Source organism: Haplochromis burtoni, unplaced genomic scaffold (genome assembly GCF_018398535.1).
Source record: "Haplochromis burtoni strain Fernald_Lab_line unplaced genomic scaffold, NCSU_Asbu1 Contig_260, whole genome shotgun sequence".
Lineage (NCBI taxonomy): Eukaryota > Metazoa > Chordata > Actinopteri > Cichliformes > Cichlidae > Haplochromis > Haplochromis burtoni.
Window position 1 is genome coordinate 91,721 of NW_024582621.1, and position 20,732 is coordinate 112,452.

The 20,732-nt window shown below is 42.0% G+C and overlaps 1 protein-coding gene and 1 non-coding gene across 4 annotated transcripts; both read left to right on the forward strand.

Moving 5' to 3' along the window:
- The first annotated feature begins 752 nt into the window (after positions 1 to 752).
- dtx4a (deltex 4, E3 ubiquitin ligase a) lies at positions 753 to 20,438 on the forward strand. Of its 3 annotated transcripts, none has more exons than XM_042227427.1 (11): positions 753 to 1,599; positions 1,989 to 2,088; positions 2,409 to 3,310; positions 4,102 to 6,960; positions 8,380 to 9,574; positions 16,836 to 16,897; positions 17,039 to 17,200; positions 17,286 to 17,347; positions 18,132 to 18,452; positions 18,539 to 18,628; positions 18,715 to 20,438. In XM_042227427.1, the coding sequence occupies exons 4-11, from the start codon at positions 6,753 to 6,755 to the stop codon at positions 18,943 to 18,945; spliced, it is 2,331 nt and encodes a 776-aa protein (XP_042083361.1). In that variant the 5' UTR covers positions 753 to 1,599; positions 1,989 to 2,088; positions 2,409 to 3,310; positions 4,102 to 6,752; the 3' UTR covers positions 18,946 to 20,438. The 3 variants fall into 3 exon arrangements, with proteins under 3 accessions (XP_042083361.1, XP_005939697.1, XP_005939698.1); XM_005939635.2 differs by having other exon boundaries at positions 754 to 1,599; positions 2,409 to 6,511; positions 6,746 to 6,960; XM_005939636.2 differs by having other exon boundaries at positions 767 to 1,599; positions 2,409 to 2,569.
- On the forward strand, positions 5,589 to 5,660 carry trnaa-cgc. Its single transcript has one exon. It is a non-coding gene; the product is annotated as a tRNA-Ala (tRNA).
- Positions 20,439 to 20,732: the final 294 nt, after the last annotated feature.

Genomic DNA, 20,732 nt, shown 5'->3' on the forward strand with positions numbered 1-20,732 from the left:
GTGTGTGTGTTTTTGCCACCCCATTTGATTTTCATGCCACCCTAAGAAGGTTTCTCTAGATCCACCCCTGACACAAGATGAACATCAAGGACCAAAATGTGTGAGGAATGTTTCCAGCACCTTGATGAATATGTGCCATGAAGAATTAAAGCAGTTCGCAATGCAAAAAGGGGGTCCAATCCAGTATTAGCAACGTGTACCTAATAAATGGCCAAGAGACTATGGTATTTGGGTTTGGTAACCATGCCATCACCTGCTGCTTTGTGCATTTAAGCAGATGCACAAAACACAAACAAAACACTTTAACGTGTTGTACTTGACTGCTCGTCAGATCAATTAAAATTCCTCACACCCAGCAAAGGCCATTTTATCTGATTTGTACTAGAAAGCAGCTGGAGGCTTGTTAGAAAGGCTTATAACAACAATAAAAAGAATAACAGAACAACCTGTGATCTTTTTAGAATGAAAATCAAACCCAATCAACCATGCAAAAGCCTAAAAAGAGGCCACCCAGTTCCTCCTCTCATGTCAGCGTGAAAGTAACAATGTGGAGCTTTAGGACCATTCTGAAACACAACAGCTCAAAGTGTTAATAACCCAAGGTTAGAACAGTAGATCACTGAATTATGTAAACAACACGAGTGCTTAACCTCCCCCTCAAAAAACCCAAAACAACAGAGTTATGATTAGAGTTGTATAGATATGGATTTTCAGGGTTAACGGCCAAAAAATAACAGGTGCATAATAAGATAGAAAGATAATAGAAAAGTGAAATAGGAAACAGATGTAGGCTGGCTTTAGAGTGTAGTACAGTGCAGTATTACTGTACAGATTTGGTTTAGCTGTCTTTGTTGGGTGTAGGGGCTGTGGAAGGCAGGCCGGTGGAGCAAAAACAGGATGTGGCAAAGTGGTTTCATATTCAGCACAGCTTTTTGAACATGATGCACTCTTTTGATAGGTTCAGATATCACTGTTGTAATATGTAATTAAGTCCTTCGTTTGGGGGTTGATTAAAAAGAAATATAGATCAGGGTTTAGCTCTTAGGCTGCCTTCGGGTTCATGTACACCACCAGACTTGTTTTGTTGGTTTATATGTCCAATAAAGCAAAATCAAACCAAATTAACAAACTTCCAACTGAAAAAAAAAAAAGAAAACTATATATATAAGTTCATTCACAGACCTGTGCAACAAGTAATGAGACATGCATGTTCTGCACGTGTACTTCACAGACTTCACACCTGCAGTTTCCAAGTGACTTGTCAACCTCGCAAGGAACAAATTCAAATTTGCACCTTCCTCTTTCCATAAATAATTGTGCGTTTTCTTATCTGTGCTCATCACCACACCCCGTCAAAGTCTCTCTTTAATCTCTGCTCTCTCCGCCCCCTTGGAGGGCTTCAGCGAGCACTTTCTGCATCACATGTCATGCATCACCCCCCTGCTGTCTCTCTCACTCACTTTTTTTCTTCTTCTTCTTTTTCTTCTCAGCGCGAACGCTGTCGCACTTGTTCTAACACACCCTAAATGACACAAGTCAGCCTCTTTGCCATTCTTCACTCTCCAGCAACACAAACAGTATCTCTCACTCACAACTTTGGTAAGTTTTTCGGGGTTTTTTAAAAATGTCCTTCCTCTTTTTCTCTTAAGCTCATTTTTGCTGAGCACATCTTTTACACTGAGACTGCTTTGTCTGCTTTTCCCCTGTTGTGATTTTTAATACTTTGGATTTTGAAGTACTTGAAGCATTTATTTAATCTATGCTAAGCTACATGTGAGGTACAATTACAGCACCTCAGGCAATAATTTGCAACTTAGATCAGTTACTCTGATCCATTTTGGCTTTAATTGCTCTTTGTAAGTGGACCTGCTTTAATTGTTGATTAATTTTGCAATAGTTGATGTCGGCTCTCGGTCTGATGAACGCCGAGTGAAAAAGTTTCCACCCATGGCGGGCTGACTGATGCTGTTCAATTATCATTTTGACAGGAAACCAGCAAACGCTCTGAGCGGTCTGCAAAGCTTCCTGTCATCCTAGTGAACACAATTTAGAGTTTAACAAGGGCAGACTTCCTGTAACATCTCCAGTGTGAGTATGTATATAACTATAACCTGTGAGCCTGTGTTATGTTTTGGTAAAGATTGATTTTAAAAAAACTTTCTAAATTTTAATGTGCAAAGAACACATTTGTATATGGAGAAAAAGTTTCAGGTTAACGCTGAGAAATGCATCAATGTTTCCTCTCGATTTAGAAAGCTACAATTAGTGATGCTTCATCATAAATTGTGCAATATTGTGCACTTGCTGTTCAGATGATAGGGCATTTCAGTAGTACCACTGCTGTTTTTGTGCAGTGTTGTGCATGCCTTAACTTTGTCAATTTACCTCTTTTTTAATTTCATGTTTAGATCCTGAGTATAAAATTCACCAATGGATCTCCTGATGACAAGTTCACAGCTGCTTTGAAAGCACCAGGAGTTTGTGACTGTAAAGTTCAGCCTGTAACTGAGACTCCAAACCATCCAGGAATTTCTTTTCTTTAATTCAACTGTAACTTCTTCCTAAGGAGGTAATGCACATTTTTAATTACATTTAATTGTAGCAAAGTCAGCTTTGTGTCATTGCAACGAGTTAAAAGTGGACTGACAATGAGTTCAGAAGCCCTACACAAAGTCTGTGGCAGACTCTCGGTTTCCATAGTTTAAAAGTGCAAAGAGAGAAACAGCTTTCTGCTTTTGTGTTCCCTCAAGTGCTCACACTGCATTGTTTTAAGTGATAAGGCACACCCTTGCTAAAATAAACAGTGAAAGCTGCTCTTAAAGCTAAAAATGTACCTATTTTTAGAAGTGCTTGTTTTGTGTGTGTGTGATAAACAGTGTTAATGACTTTCTTGCCAAGAGTTTGATAAAAAAAAAAAACCATATTACTGTCATATGTAGAAATATGAAGATGATGCAGACAGTTAGCTTTGCTAAGCAGTGTTAGAAAAAAAACACACAGCTTTTGTGTTTGAAAAAAGGCCTAAAGCAGCTGTAAATCTTGCTTGCTTGCTATTTCTTTTTTTAATTTGCACCACAACGCAACTGTCAGATTTAGTTTGTTGTGTCAGAATGATTCTTAGCTGGTGTTCTTGGGACCGAAGCAAACTGTAATGCAGCAAACGACTGAAACAAACTTTCAAAAGTGGATATAAGTGCCAAAAATTGCGTGTTTGTCACTCTAGAATTTTGAAAATTTCTAATTTATGCAATTTGATCATCATTTTCGGCCGTTTCACTGCAGAATTTCAACTGGTGGATAAAGTTCACAGGTTTGTCTCTTTTTGACTATAAGAGAGTCAAATTTATGAGTTAAAAAATGTCTTCGGAGCGCCTTTGTAAAATGAAATAATTGCAATGACACATGTTCATCCAACTTTAAACCACCAGCTAACCTGACAAGCAGTTCTGCCCAGACCCAGAACCTGCTTACTGTGAGGTGATTAATGCGCAGCTATCCGTTACAATGGGTCTCTCATTTAACGAATCAAGCTAGACTATGAAAGGGACAAGGTTAGTTAGTACTTGACCACGGTTTGCTCCTGCTAGACCGAGCAGTCTTTCCACTGCAAGCTCCACCCACAGACACATTTTAATGCTCACATACAAATCCAGATAAATATATATCACACCTCACACCCTGTTGGCAAGTTATTGATTGAATGCATATGATTTCACATTAAGATCATTCAAAGAGACAAGGCTTGCTTGAAAGAGATTTTACTTGGCTATGTCAACGACCATCTTGAGTTTTCAAATGCCTAATGGGTTTTATGAAGAAAAAAAATCATATAGGAATTTATACATCAGCTTTGCCCCTTGTGTCCACCTGTGACTGATTTCCTTGTACTTCACCCTTCGTACTTAGCTAGTCTATCCGATTTCAGGCTTCAATTAAACGAAATTAGAATAATGTAAAATGTCATTTTTCTAATTTGACTTGGTAAGAATGTAAACAAACACATTTTCTGAAATCCTACATCACCAAAAGATTTATGAAAATGAACTGATTCCCCATGTGTGTTCATACTAATTCTGAACCTCTTCTCTGTCTTTCCTTCAGGAATGGACAGCAAAACTAAGGTGGTGGCCCTTGTTGTCACCCTATTACTCCTCCTTGTTGTGCTCTTTGTACTGTACAAGAAGCTGAACAGGGAGGCTAAAGGGGAATATACAGTCCGACGCATTGTCTACAAGGAAGGAGGTCTCAGGGACCAGGCGAGAAGTGCAGCGTTAGCTGTGGGGGCACGTCTTGGGGTCCAGCTGTGGCCTGGAAGTGATGAAGAAGAGGAAGGGGAGGAAATGCAGGAAGTCCAAGATGAAGAAGAACAGGTGGACAGTGGTGGTAGTCAGGAGAGTGACACAGAGGGAGATGAAGAGGAGGAGGACAACGACACTGGTAATGCTAAGGAGAAAGAAAGTAATACTTCAAATGATGACTCAAGTATTGGGAGTTCAGAGGCAGGAGAGCAAACCAAACTTAACGATGAGTCTGAGCCAGAGGGAGAGACGGAAGATAAAAGTGAAGAAAAGGAGGAGAAAGTGGGAGAAGAGCAGAGTAAAGCTGAGGCAAGTGGAGGGCCGGGATTGCTGATAGATCTAAAGCAGTTCTCTGGAAGTGCGATCTGGTCTGAAGAAGGTGGTGAGGGTAAAGGTGACGTGACAGCGTTGTGAGAATCAGAAATAATGAATAAGACTGAGGAAACTGCCAAATCAGGATTTCACAAACACCAGCTTCATCCCCTAAATGTCTCCCCACTGCAAATTCCTTCTATTAGTCTAAAAAAATAAAATAAAATAAAAGATACATGCACCCACCCATTAAACCCAAAGAGCTTTTAACTCTCATGACCTCACTGACCTTGCTTTCCTCTGGTCAAATTTTTTTGATGAATAAAGCAGTTATATAAACATACAGGGGTGCTCTAGATTGTAACTGTAAAGTGTAAAAAAAAAAACAATACTTGTCTATACTCTTTTGCTTTAAATGTTTATTTTAATTTACATAAGAAATTGAAAACTGGAAACTTTTTTTTAGTGTTTTCTGCTCTGTTTTTTGTTGTTCTTTATGCCGTTTGTAGAAATAAAAAAAGAGTAGTAATTAAATATAGTGAGAACAAAATAATGCTTTATTTGTTTTATTGAAAACAAGTGAATGTAACCGATCAAACTTTAAGTCAACATACATTTTATATGGTGTGTAAATGGTTGAAAATTTAATAAACCACATACTGAAAATACGAATGAATTGTATACTTTAAAAATATATAAAACATGCAGTAATGCTATCAGCGGAAGCATGTGTATATAGCGTGATCATAGCATGACGAAGCTAAAATTCTTCCGTGTTTTATGTTTTTAGGGTTTTAGAGAAAAAACATGCTAGCGGTAAGCCACAAGTTTCCTGTTGTATGCATTAACCGGAGCAAATACATATGAATAACAATATAACTTTCAATATTAAAGTCGTAATTACACCAAAATCAGCCACAATAGCGGTACAGCCATGAGTTACAGATAAATGCTCTCCTTGTTGATTATTCAGCCAATGGGGATGTAGCTCAGTGGTAGAGCGCATGCTTCGCATGTATGAGGTCCCGGGTTCAATCCCCGGCATCTCCAAAGATTTTTTTTTCAACTTTTATTTCCGTATAAGTTGTAAATGTTATAAAGTGCAATATTGTCACAGAAGTCACAGAAGAAGAGGTAAAAAATTTTAAAGCAATACGGCATAACTATATACCAAACACCGTCACCTCAATGTGTGCGCGAGGTGAGGTAGGTTTGCGATTGGCCCAAAGCAGCCCGTGCTCGAATGTGATTGGACGGTGGATGCCTTGGAGGCGTGGGGGTGTTCATACACGCGAGCGTCAAAGATTTATTTTCACCCGTCCAGTACCTGATAGTTAAGTGAGAGCTGGTCGATGGAGGCATTTTGGATGAGCCAATAAGTAAAGCTAACTCCAAACTTAGTGTTCCGAAAATTTATTAGAGCGATTATGTAACACGGACACGGGATTTTACCTCATTCTTACAGTTATATTGGTGGATCAATACTAAACAAACTACTCTACAAAGCAGTGTTGTTGTTTGTTTGTTTTTACAGGAGGAGACGATTTAACGGGGTAAATATTAAAAATCTATTTTTAAAAAAAAAATCCTCCGTTTTTTGTCTGATTATATATATTTTTTAAAAATCTTACAGTTTACTATGAAAGTCGGTTCATGACAGTAACCTAGTTCACCACCGCCGCACCACCGTGAGCATCCAAGTTGCATTTTCTCCTCTCACCCAAACTTGACTGTGGCTGAGAATTGATTTCGGTAGACGTCACTCATCTGCATAGGGAGTAAAATGCAACCATCCTGGAAGGCTTCTGTTCTGTCTTTGCTTCCACGAAACGCTCTGTATCTCCCCCGTGCAATAAAAGGACCTAATAATTGCTGCACCTCCGAAACTACAAACATGGAAGGTACGGATTGCATGTGCTGTCATCCCGAAAGATGCACTTAGAAGCACAGATAGCACTGAAAACACATCTGGGTTGCAAACTGTCCAAGATGGATGCAGCGCCGCTGTGCGCAGGGCTGCGCGGCGGAGAGGCATCAGCGGGGTACCTTTAAACACCCGTCGCCCCGGCTTCTCCTTCATTTGTGCCTCGGTATTGTCATTTTTTGTTTTTGTTTTTGTTTTTCTGTCTTTTCAGGAGTAGGATGTTACTAGCATCCGCCGTAGTGGTATGGGAATGGCTGAACGAGCACGGACGCTGGCGGCCCTACAGCCCGGCTGTCTGTCATCACATCGAGGCAGTCATCCGGAGCGACCCGCGCTGTGGTAGTGTCGTCCTCGGCCAGGTGGACTCTCGCCTCTCGCCCTACATCATCGATTTGCATTCCATGCACCAGTTCCGACAGGACACAGGTGAGAAACGGGAGGGGGGAGAGGGGCGAGAGGGAGGGTGTGTTTGAGAGAGAGAGAGAGAGCGGTGGTGGTGGTGGGGGGGTGTAATGCTGAAGCTGAGCCTGAGGTGGAGGCCTTTTTTTCTTTTTTTTTATGCTGGCGGGTTGTTATTGATAATCATCATGCAGAAGCTGATGGGTTTAGTGAGCTGCTGTGGTCTAAAGATCTCACTCAGTGACATAAATTGAATCATTTTCATCTTAAAATCTCAAATCATTGAATTGCCAGCTTCACCAGTTCAGTGACACCCCCCCCCCTCCACATGGCCCCTAGATTTGTGCACTCCAGCATTGAAGAGGTTGGATTTTGAAAGGTGTCAGCTCTGAAGTGAGTCATTCCTGGCAGGAAGTGTGTGCTTGCCCATGCATGGGAAGGTTTTCATTGCAAAACACGGCCCTCGGTATTGTCTTCCAGGAGACACAAGCGGTGATCTGCCACAACTTCACCGAGCAGGCCAGGCAGGGTGGTATAAGACAAAGAAGGGGATTGTCAGACACCCCCCCCCCTTTTTTTCCCCCCCTCTTTTTGGCAGACACCCCAACATTGGCCTTTTCTCAGCGCTGGCTGATAAAAGCTTTTGTGTGGTTTATTTTCTAAACCCGAAACCAGGCTGAAATGAGGGAGACAGGCAGGGTGCCCCAGTCTGAGGAAGAAAAGCAGTAGCAGCAAGAGAGGAGGAGAGGAATTTCAGGAGTGCGAGGACACTGAAAAAATGGGGTTGACAGGAGCAGAATTCGTGAACGAGCCCATATTATTATGCGTCTGTGCGTGGCAGGCCTCATGTGCTCAACAGTGCTTTATGTTTTGCGTGTTCATTAGTAGTGTGCAATGTTAAAGCTCCAGAGTCACAGTTGCGAAAAGTGTTATTTCACAGAATTTGTACGGTTTTCTGTTTTTCCCTGTTATTGTTGCCAGTGAAGAGGCTCAAGTGTGAAGCATCCTTCTTAACGCAACGTATGCAGTGCTATCGGAAGCCGGGATTTGATGTGGGGAGCTTTTACAGTATAGAGACTCTGTGGAGTTTCTCTAGACACCCAGGGAAAGCAAACACAGTCAGCTTTGGGTCGGATCAAGGCTGCCAGCCAATCGGAATTCAGAACACCATGTGCTGTTACCAGGGGCAACCTGTTTGCCCAAATTCTTAGCAAGCAAACACAGACATGTAGAATTTGTTATGGTTGTAATCTACTTGTCCGCAGCAAATTGTAGTGCAGTCGCATTCCTCGTCTCGCGTCTACTTCTCATCGCCTGGCGTCATGTTGAGCAGACTCAGTGAAAAGTCGCTACAGAACTTCATATTCACAGTACAAGTCTTCTTTTTAATGTATACTAATATAGTTTACTGTTCAGTAATTCAGTCCATTGTGGCGTGTTCTTCAGGTACCCTAAGACCGGTGCGACGCAGCTTCTACGACCCCACATCAGCGCCAGGCCAGGGCTGGTTGTGGGAGTGGGAGAACGACGCTGGCAGCTGGACGGCATACGACACTGAGGTGGGCATTGCAATCCAGGCAGCGCGCGACCGTCAGCAGCCCTGGCTGGACCTGGCGCCGCTGGGTTTCTGCTACCTCATTGACTTCGAAAGTATGACCCAAATCAATGGGCAAACGCAGCGCTGCAGACGCATCCAGCGCCGTTCTGATCTGGCTTACCCGCTGGTATCTGGGCCACTACCCAAGTCTCACCATGCCTGGGGGCCAACGTCCATGCCTGGACACGGAGGACTTCTAGGTGTTGATGTATCTGGAGTGGGCATGGGGATCCGGATGAGCAGCAGTGGGACTGGAAACGGGAGTGCGTACCCCAGCGGGGCGCTCCCGGCTTCAGCCATCACTTCCTTGGGACAGCCATGCGCCTGTCAGCAGTGTATGCTGGTGCTAAGTGTCAAAGCAGGCACTATGTCGACCGCTCACACTCTCGGTCGAAGACCACCACAGACTAAACCACCAAGTCCCAAACTAAGCAGCCTCCCCATCCCAGGAGGCTCTTATTCACTAACCCTCCCTCGGCCTCCAACCCTGTCGAGGTCGCTTTCGCCCCACAGGACATCCATGGTTGGGGCGACAGGTGGATTCAACATAGGTGGTATGGGAGGTGCAGGAGGTATGAGCATGGTTGGTGCTAGCAGCGTCGGCACTACGAGCCTTGGCTACGGAGGAGGCTTCACCCATTCTCTTTCCCTTCTTGGGTCAGCCACAGCTGGTCTCTCCATCTCCTCCACAAGGCCCCCACCTCCTCCTCTCCCACCACCGCTGCCACCGCCCCCCCCGCCCTCCACTACGCTATCATCTTCCACCACCTCCACCCCCCACCCTTCCACCTCTGTCTCCTCTCTCTCCATTTCCTGTTCTGCCCCCGCAGCACCTGCCTCAGGGCCACCTCTCATCTCCACAGCTACATCCACCTGCACCCCATCACCTTCTGCCCGTGTCCTGGGTCCGGTGTCTTCATCCGGCGCAGCCGCGGCTGCTGCCTGCGCGGCGCCCCTGCCACCTCGGTCTAGCCTCGCAGGGCTGAGCCGTCCGGCGCTGCAGCGTATCGCCATGGCTCAGTCGCGTGCCCTTATCGCCTCTGGGTGAGTAGAAATATGCTGTAATGTTTCAGCACCTGTCTCTGTACGCAGAACCTGCTCGTATCCTGCAAAACTTATCAATGATGAGAACCCTCTCACTCACACTTCAACACGTCAGCTGTGAAATTAAACACGCCTTCCACACTTCTGAATGACAGGCTTATGTGTTTTTCTGAGCTTCTCTGTCATACGCTCTGTCAGCAAAACAAAGGTTGTAAAGTTCCTGTAAACCATGTTTTCAGTACATGGAAATTTAACAAATAACTTTCTAAGGCACTTGTATTTTTGTCACAACAATTTCACATCCGTTTTTTCACAGCCTGCAGTTCCTTGGTGTATTTTGCCTCGCATGCTCTCCTGGTATATCATGTCAATTGTTTCCAGATAGACCAGCAGTATAAAAATGCTCATATGATATGAAAGGTACCTACAAATCATGATCCAAGCACTAACACTATGTAATACTAAATACATGAAATGTTTCTGGGCATAAGATCCCATGCCAGTTCACTTTACACAAAAAAGCCCAATCAGGCATCAAGACATGTAAAAAGAAAACATTTTTAGACAGCAATTTCCTATTTGTTTGGGGCTGTCATTACACCGTGACAGCCCCAAACAACCATGTCTGACATCGATGCTCATTAGTATTTCTGAGCCTTTAATCTTTGTGACAAAGTCCACCAGGCTCAATTACTTTCACGGAAATACAATGAAGGGCATTCATAGAGAACAAAGCGAGCTCTCTCAAGTGTTTGCACATTCCAGAGATTAATCACGCAAACAGCAAATGGTGGTAAAGCTCTACAAACACACAGTAGCACAAGTGTCATCTTAAATCAAAGTAAAGTGAAGATGTTGTCAAAACAGCGTCATGAATAGTTCGTATCTGTCACTTAAATAGAAGAACTCTGGTATTCGTTGCTAGTCTTTCAATGAATGATGACCTGATCCAGCTTTTTTTCCCTCGTTATGTGTAAAGAAACATCAGGCTCAACTTAAACAGCTTTTATAACTTTGTAACATAAAATGTAAGAAATCCAGAATTTACTGAAATGTTGTCGCTGAGGACAGTTGTTGACTCTGGCTAAAAGTACAGAGTGAATGTAGGACCAGGAACCTGCCTGGATGTACTCATGATGGATAAAAACTTAGTTTGCAAGTACTTAACTCTAAGAGATGGATTGGTAAGATTTGCTGAATTGTCTGGATAACTTGGTTAAAAAAAACCCCCTTTGGTACAATTAAATATAAAAAATGTGGATGTGGTGTAATGTGATGTAAAGATACTCAAAGATGCATCAAGAAACATTTTACATTTGCTTGTAAAACAAGTCAGGGATGTCCAAAACGTGTCACTGAAAATCTTGATAAGAATTTAGAAAATTCCAGTAAGGAACATTTTAGTGTACAGACATCAGCTGTGTAGCTGCTAAAGTTGTAATTTTAAATTATTGTAAAAACAAATTTCTATAGTAAAAAATGAAAGTAACGTTTTGTCAAGTCACTCTACTGCCTGTAACTGTGCATCAGACAACATCATGGTGACCAAAGTAATTATGGTAGCTAGCAGCCACAGTTATCATTAAAATAAAGGCCCTTGTAGTTTGACTGAAGACAAGGAGCTCCCAACTGCTGATTGCACTCCTGTTTAAAATTAAACAAAATAAATAGATATATACATACAACCAAATGTTTTCCTGTAATATACTGAAATCCATGAATCTACAGCAATTTCTATACATGTCATCTGGAACTTTTTGCATGGTGTTAGCTGTAACTTAAACTAAGAATGCCATGCAGTGGGAATTTATCAAAATATTTGCTAATGAATGCAATATATCAGGAGGATTAATGGCATAAAAACTAGGATTTAAAAATAGGCATTCATGTTGCCTTTACTGCATATTCTGCAGCACCACTCAGCAAAGAGTATACATATAATTAACAGTAACATGCTGTAATTCATATACAACAAAACTATAAAGTGTAACATTATATACCTCATTTTGCAGTCATCCATCGCATTCATGTGATTGCTGTGATTTGAGTTGGAATACGAGATGTTTTTACCTGCTATAACCTACAAAAAGATCTCCTTTTATTAGGGAGAAGGGTTTGATGTAACAGAGAATTTTGAAACTCTTTATCAGAGTGTCGCTTTATGACCGCGTGATCTTCCGGTGTTGACGAACTGAGTGCATGAGGATTAATGAAGGAAGTCGCAGTATCCACGTGTCGGAGCCAGAAGGCGCTGGTTAGTTGGATGTCTGGTCATGGTCAGATGGAGGTGCACTGTTCTTGCTGTGTAACTAGAATTTTTTTTTTTTTTTTTAAACACCGTTGTTGTGTTTAGTTTGCAGCTGGAGTTGTTTGTGGCGTTCACTGTGACTGAGGTAGCTGTTTTATATATAAAACTGCAGACATGCAGAGAAAATGCATGCGTGCATACTGCTCTGCATAGACCTAGTTTCTAGTTCCAAACATTAGACACATAACCATACACTGAAAAATAATTTCCATGTCACCTAATCCATTCGTGCCCCAGCACGGTGACCCAACTGTCTGAATCCTGGCATTAACTGAAACAACCTCAGTGAAACACCAGTTTTTACACCAGCTAAGCCTCAGATTAACACCAATCACAGCAGGATTAATATTTCTGCCTCGTTAATCTCTGCATTTTGTGTCAGGTGAGCTGCATGACAGAGCAATTCTTTAAACATATCAGGTGAGAGTCCAGCAGATGGTCACACCTGCTGCTGCGGTAAAACCACCGACGTCACCGATTCAGAATCGCTCTGATCCTGCCAGCCTGCTCACTGCTTTATCCCCATATCCATGCAACACAAGCGCGGTCACATCCAAACTGTTTTAAACCCGCTGAAACCAGTCATTATTTAAATCCATTGAAATGTGTGGATAATTAAGTTCACCCTTTTTAAAAAGTAAGTAATTAAGAAAGTACAACAAGCAGGAGTTATTGCCCCTGTGAGGCATTTAACATCATTGAATTGCTGCTTCACCTTTCAGTGGGACCTTTCACCTGCTGTGCAATGATGTTATTCACAGAAGGAAATTACATGTAATTATTTTTAGCAAAATGAATTCTGCTGGGGGATTAGGGTAAAGTCTTAACAGAAATCACTTCAAATTGTAATTTTTCTTATCTTTCAAAAACTTAAACTGTTACTGTTTGACACTACTCGGCGCCACAGTCCTCAGTTAATTTTAAGGTTGCATTCATTATATAGAGTAAACTGTCAACCAGGCTGTATATGAAACATGGGCTTATAGTAGTAAATTGTCAGTCACAGAGTAACCACACTCTAAATCATGCCCATGTACAAAATGATAATGATAATAAAATCATGTAAGAGGATATTTTCCAGACTTGTATATAGTCAGACTTACACTTTTGAAATCTTAATTGCAGCGTGTCAATAATGTTTTCCTTTATTCGTATTTTTCTTTTTGTGGCAATGGATGGTGAGCTAAATTATCCACTGATGTTAGCAAGCTGCATCCAAAAACTGTAAAGGTGTAATGCACAGAAACGGATAACCTGCTAAATAGTAATGAGTTAGTAATAAGATAGAAGTTCACTTATTAAGACTTGACTACAGACTTACTGGAATTTCTGTTAGTATGATTAGCTACTATTTTCAGATAACTGCATTAAAATTTCTCTACAAATGCACTTGAGATACCAGTTCAGTGACTCAGTTTAGCTGAAATGACGCCTAGCAAAAAGCCGCCAGTGTCACCATCCATCTGTTGCACTTATACAGTTTAGTGGTTAGTCACACAGACCTAGCGACCAGTCAGTGAGCGCCTTGGCAACTTTTGGCCGCTAGGGAAAAATATGTATTGAAAAATGTGACTGGTGACTGAATGCTTGCTGCGTGAAACAGTTGTAATGAGTGTGTTGCACCAAAACCATCCTTGCAGTTGCATTGGTTGCAAGCAGATTGCCACGGTCACTTATAGTTTGCATCTAAGACACCAAATTCATTGACTGAAAGATGTTGACTGCAGCTGAAACCAGCACCTTTCCAAAGGCACATTTTTCCATTTCTGGTTTGCATTGCACTCTTCAACCAATTTCACTGAGTGACAATGAGCAACCTGCAGCAATCCCCCACCAGCTGGTTGGCCAATACATTTTCCCTAGTGACAGGTATGACTGGGGCCTTCTGAGAGTGTGTTATTAAGAGGAAGATTAAATCGAGTTGCCCAAACAATTTCTTTTGTACCAACTAGTAAACATTCCTGTTCTAAAGCTGGTAAAACATTAACATGGAAGTCTCTGGGCTGTTCTCCCTTTTGGAGCCAGCGTGAAAAAGTATGTGGGTTATCACTACACTGATGACTTTTTGCCTTGCACATATCCTCTTTTGCTGTCAATGGGTCCAAAATATTTATGTGTTGAGCTTTAATTATTCAAATCTACAGAAGAATTCCAGCTGCAGTGAATTTAACCAAGCAGCTCGCTTTTACTTTCTGGAGAGGATCAAGTAGAATTTCTTTAAGACCACAAAAGATGAGCACATGCTGCAGTAGCAAAGGAAGCACAAGACACATGTACATACAAACTGTAGCAAGAAAACATGATGACAAATTGAGGAAGTGTGGTACCAGAAGATGTTAAAGAACTCTCATACTGGATTTAAACAGTCTGCTGAAAAAAACAAAAATATTGTAGCATTTTTGCGGTTTAGTTAAAAAATAGTACTATGTAAGTTTGTTATGTAAAAGAATTTCCTTTAGTAGATGGATTGATGAGATGTTGTTGAGAGTTTGCCTGCAGTGAAATTGAGCAGATGGTTTGTAAGTGAGGAGTTAGCGTGTCCGGGGTCTTCAGCGTCACAGATGCATCACAGTGACGAGAGTTTCCATTGGTCGGCGCACCTGCTTTTTCTGCACTGCCTATGCTTGTCTCCATAAAAAGTAACGCGTCATCATTCGAGCCCGATGACTGGATTTACTTCTGCTTCAAGTTTCAATCAACCAATTTGTTTATTAGATTTGATCCAGGGTGTGAGCTTGTGTTGCCATATGCGGTGGCTTGTGCGTTTCCATCATCCAGCGCTCCAGATGGACTCCGCTCTAATGCCGATAGCTTAACCGAGATCAGAGAAACGTGACTGGCCGACACGCCCCGGCTTGTTTTCTTAACCTTTCTCCACTTTTCTTTCACCTCATACTGCTCACTTATTCCCGCCGGACACACAAATAAAATGCCAGTCAACATTTACCCGTTAGAGATCGAGTCGGTCGGCTGAACGTTTTCTTAGTCACGTAAGGAGCATGCTCAGACGGAGTTAATACCACAGCTAGGACACTTTGTTGGTAAACAAACAAATATAGAGCCACAGCAGCGTGTAATCAGGTTGACCAGTACAGGAACCTGAACAGTCCAGTAATTCCTTACTGTGAGGTTTTCCATGCCATCGTCACATCATTTACTTAGAGAGGGAAATCTTTTTTCTTTTTTACATTTTATTATGTATTCTATTAACTGTAGAATAGTCTGAGCTCTTCTCGTCACACAGGAGTCACTGTTCCTCAAAAGCTCAATTTTTCTTTAGTGACTTCAAGATAAGCAGGTTCAATTCTGCATATGTTAAAATGACTCCCAGATTTGTCATCGCATCTATTTAAAGCTCTGTCCAAAGCTAAGTCACGATCACAATTAAGACATATGAATCTATAATAAGTGAAGAAAGTATCAGTCATTTATCTTCAGCTCTAGAAATGCATTTTGAATTTGATGACTACCAAAAGCACAATCAAGTTATACAAAGAGGAATAAAAGTACTTGAATTATATAGCGCAGGGCCACATACAGGGTAAGTCGACCTTAATGTAAGTGGGCCAGACGAGTGAAACCCTCCTTTCAGTCAATGTGCAAGTGCAATTTCAATTGCCGGATTGGGGTCTTTACTAGGCCAATTCTAGAACCAGGGCCTTATGTTTGCTTTTGTAGTCTTACTCGAAACACTTTAGATTGGAAACCACATTTTCAGTCATACATAGAGTCCTTTATTTTACACTCTATATCTGCTGTGTTTACCCCACATGTAAACCAGTCACCCTAACATGCATGTCTATTTTGCTGTGGTCAAAGCGACCTGCTGAACTTCAAACTGAGCATCAGAATCAGGAGGAAAGATAATTTAAGTGACTTTGATCATGGTGTGGTAGTTGGTGCCGGACGGGCTGGTCTCAGTTATGTTTGTGATTTTCAGATTTAGTACATGTTGATTCACTAACGACATCAGAGTACTAAATCAGCTTTTTAAAGTCAGAGGGATTCTTTTGTATCGCCATATTGTAACTCGTACAGTCACCAACCTGGTGCTGCCTTATGACAGCCTGGCAGTGTGATGTAGCATCTGACAGGTAATCCCTGCTGTAACAAATCTCTGGCCTACAACCAGAGTTTAGCCACCAGATGGAAACAGGTGGATTAGGCCTATAAAAGAGGAGAGCGATCTAACACCGGCACACAGGCAGAGGAAGAGGGAGACGGGGGCAGACACACTGACACACTAAAGAACAGAAGAGTGAGAAACCAGTGGAGAGGAAGCTTAAAAAACGTATCATCTGCATATCGCTGCTGGAATATTTTTGACTCGTATCTGTGGTTTTTGGCACTTTCGAGCAAGAGCGATGACTGTTATCAAAAGTGGCAGACCGTAAGTACGCTCGTCTGATGGGTCAGACACAGCCGTGACTCTCCCTGTGTGCTATACACATTACAGCTGTGCTTAAAGTTACTGTAGCATTTCAATATGTTCATAACAAATTTGACATACTAAACAGCATTTTTTAATATCTTGAACAAAAACTGGAGGTTAAAATGAACAATCATGTCACCTCCTTGTATAAAAATCAAAGCTGCTTTTGTTGGAGTTGATGGATTTTAGCTTAAAGTGTTTATAATTTTGTGATCACCGACCCTGGGATATTACAAGTATTGTTACTGAGAAAATAAAGCAGCCAAGGCTCTGGTGCTGCCATTTAATCCCAAACATATGTGGCAATTATAGGGCAGCATGTCAATCCGTGTTTGTTTCTCCACTTGACTCGGCAAAAGCTCCTTAACCTGCTGACTCTAAGTAAGGTGGAGGCGAGCATCTGCTGTATCTAACTGCACCTGTTCACAGGTCACTCATCAGATTTCTTCAGTCTGCGTAGAGGTGACCTGGCCTGTGTCAGCCATCAGTAGATTCATACAGCTTTGTTTTCCTTGTTGCAGAGTGCCAACAGTTCCAGTGAAGAACCTGAATGGATCCAGTCCTGTACATCCTGCACTGGCAGGTAACCTATGCTAACTACCTGAATCAATCCAAATGATTTAGACTGGATCATTCTCATAACACAAGAGCTCATCCAGCTTTGTGTATGCAATAGGAATGTATGAGTAGTATGTCTCATGCCCCCTCTTCTGGCTATATTCAGGCATAACAGGCATCTTGATGAGCGCAGCAGGGCTTCCTGTCTGCCTGACCCGCCCTCCCAAGCTGGTGCTTCATCCTCCACCTGTCAGCAAGAGCGACCTCAAACCTGTCCCGGGGTTGGGCCACTGCTGTCGCAAGACCACAAAGAAACAGGCCCGTAAAGGTGAGCTAGTTGTGATTTGAAGAAGAGCAAATGTGCTTTGTGACTATAATGAAATTCTCACTGAATTTTGTGTTTCTGTCTGTAGGCAAGACTCCAGAGGAAGTGGTGAAGCGCTACCTCCAGAAAGTGCGAAACCCCCCAGAGGAGGTGAGTTCTCTCCCTATGGAGGGCATTTATCTAGCAAGTCTATTTATGATGGACACGTCATAGCTTCCAGCAACATCTCTTAGAAATCTAACGTATAAAACAGAGCCTGTGTTTGGGACAATAATGACCAGTAAAATGATGTTGGACTTTGATGGGATTCATTCTTAATAAGTTTTAAAATACTTTCAGAGCAAAATACAGCAAAAACGTAAAATATTGGGCCAAATTTCTCTCTTTGAGGCTCAGGACTTATACTCCTGATTATATAACTGAAAAAGGTGGGAGGGAAAATAACCACATCTGCACTATTCTCAGTTTCAGGAGCAAATTACATAGTAGAGTTGTTTTGGTGTCCATATTTTTACGTGGTAGACGTGTAGAAGGCGTACTGATGTTGCTCAAAGCCATGACACGTGCTGAAAGTTGTTGGGAGGTGATCAAACATTAAAAAAGAGCTGCACAGTGTAGCCTCAACATTGTGTCGTGATATTTTAGGGAAATTTGTGACAACAATATTTCTGATGACATAGGGAAAAATACCTGAATAACATTTTACCTTTAATTGCAGCTTGCAGGGAGCAGCATTTATTGTAGTGCAGTAGTAGTGACACAGCACAAGTCAAATGTAAGCACTCCAATGTCTGGAGTCGCTGGATTACAGATATCTGATAACATAAAATACCGGTATTATCTCAAACAGCATGATGTGGCACGTGCTGATAATTTGAAAATTTCTTTTCTGCAGTGGACAGAACTCAAACTGTCCTTTATCTTTCTATGTCAGGATTGCACCATCTGTATGGAGGCCTTGCCCGGACCATCGGGCTACAAAGGTCCTGGTGTGGGTGGCATCTCCAGGGCCGAGTCGGTGGGTCGTCTGGCACAATGCGGTCACCAGTACCACCTGCAGTGCCTCGTTGCTATGTACAATAACGGCAACAAGGACGGCAGCCTGCAGTGTCCCACGTGCAAGACCATTTACGGAGTAAAGACGGGCAACCAGCCACCCGGCAAGATGGAGTACCATGTCATCCCGCACTCCCTGCCTGGCCACCCAGACTGCAAAACCATCCGGATCATATACAACATCCCTCCTGGCATCCAGGTAGATTCAGTATATCGGTGTTTATGTGGTGCTAGCAGCGTCTCTTTTTGAATGAAGTGACAAACTGTTCTTCTTCTGGTCTTCAGGGCCCAGAGCACCCAAATCCAGGCAAACCCTTCACTGCACGTGGGTTCCCCAGACACTGCTACCTTCCTGACAGCGAGAAGGGACGCAAGGTATACATAGAAATGTCTCTTCTTTTGAATTTCAGATGGGTAAGATGGTCATATATTAACACAAGTTCTTTATTAACCCTTTGCAGGTTCTGAGGCTGCTTCTGGTAGCGTGGGATCGTAGGCTCATTTTCTCTGTGGGTACGTCAAGCACTACAGGTGAGAGCGACACGGTCATCTGGAACGAGGTGCATCACAAGACCGAGTTCGGCTCCAACCTCACGGGCCACGGGTACCCCGACCCCGGCCACCTGGACAATGTCCTCGAAGAGCTCAAAGCTCAGGGCATCACCGAGGAGGAGTGTCTACCCAGAGACTGAGCAGAGACATTCACAGCACTGAAGACACTAGAAGATACCAGGCGTGAGTCTTTAAACACAATCCTGGGACGGGGATCCGCAGCTAGACGGACCAGTTCTTTTCAAAGTGTGACGAAACGAACAGAGGAAACTTTTACACCAGATGATGGAGAAGGACTATAAAACAAAAGCCCCAACAGAAATAGCTTCAGCAGAATTTGCTGCGACTCAATTTTTTTTTTCTCTTACGACTGCATGAGTCAGTTTTGATACGTACGTGGGGAATCATTTTCTTTCCTGATGCAGTAATGGTGTCAAGGTTGCCGATGTTACTCAGTGAGACATTTGAGACCACTGTGCACATACGAGTCATTGTTAGTTTGTGGGGGGGGGGAACAAAAACTGTCATTTATACTGTCAGACTTCATATCAAGAATGTAACTAACTGATTTTGTTTTTCTTAAGTGATGAAGTGTTTACCACTCCTGCTGCTGCTGAACCGAATGGAAGTGAAATTTAAGAAATTAATGTGGGTTCGTTTTTAAAGTGTTAGTCCACAAGCAGAAGCAGATAAATCCTCCAAATGTTTGACTGGATATCTGAGCATGGATATTTGCTGACCTCTAGTGGTACTTTTCCAGAACTACATTCCTTTTTAGGTTTGATTTTTAACTTGTGTTCTTGTATGTTATGAATACTTCATATATTATATGATATCGGTTCCATTAATCCATGTTTTTTATACTATAATTTCACATTTTGTTTAATATGCTGTGTTCCATTGTATTGTTTTTGGGTTTGGCTTGACAGACAAAGACATGGGAGGGAAGTTTAGATAAGCTGCTGGTGTACCAGAGTTTGCCTGATACTTTATATGCCATTTACCAGCCCCTTTCTTTAAAAACAATCATTTTTTTTAGTATTTTTCTATTTAAGAAATAAGCTGACATTCCTGAATCCTTTGACCCTGAGAGCATGGGTGTATTTAACAGCTTTCTATGTCTTCTTGTATCTGCATTAATGTTAATGACTGATAGAGGAAACCCTATCGTGGATTAATCCATTACCCCCCTAGGAGGCGTAAATTCCCCAAAAGCTAGGATTGGACCTCCTGCCTGAGCTCAGATTTGCACAGTGTTTTTTACTTAGTGTCAAAAGGAAACAGCTTGTATCTACTGTATTTTTTTCCTTTTATTGTGTAGGATACACACCAGCCTCAAATGCTCTAATCACACTACAGAATGTGGTCAGCGGTTGTATTTGTCATGTTTTGTTTTTTGCCATGCGCGGTCTAAAAGACTTACCGTATCTTGATGTGGGTCCAGCTTGGGCCAAAGTGGTCCACTGTGGACCAGGTTGTTATGTTAAAGAGAAATGCAGCAGTATGTGTCAACATACTAATGTAGGCCAACATCAAAAGCATTTTTACTTTATGATATTTTATGTATGCACTGTATTCTATGTATATGTTTTATGTGCATAAATTTGCATTAAACATTTTTCTAAGGTTCAAAGAGAAAGCCTGAAGCCTCAACTTTTTTATTTTTTTTATTTTTAAGAAGTGATGATCAAGTCTGACTATTTGACTTTCTTGGAAGGTAGCTCTTTAAACTTTTGTTTTGCTAAGATAAAAACTTATTAAAAACATGTATATTAAAAACAAAACAAAACAAAACAAAAAAGCAAATGATATCGGGGTTAAATTTTAGTGGCTTTTGATAAGAAGCAGTCCCGGTGTGTGACCAAGCACAGTAGTAATGTCTGTGTTGAGTCTGCTAACATTAGCAGTGAGTTGTAGCACTGACGCT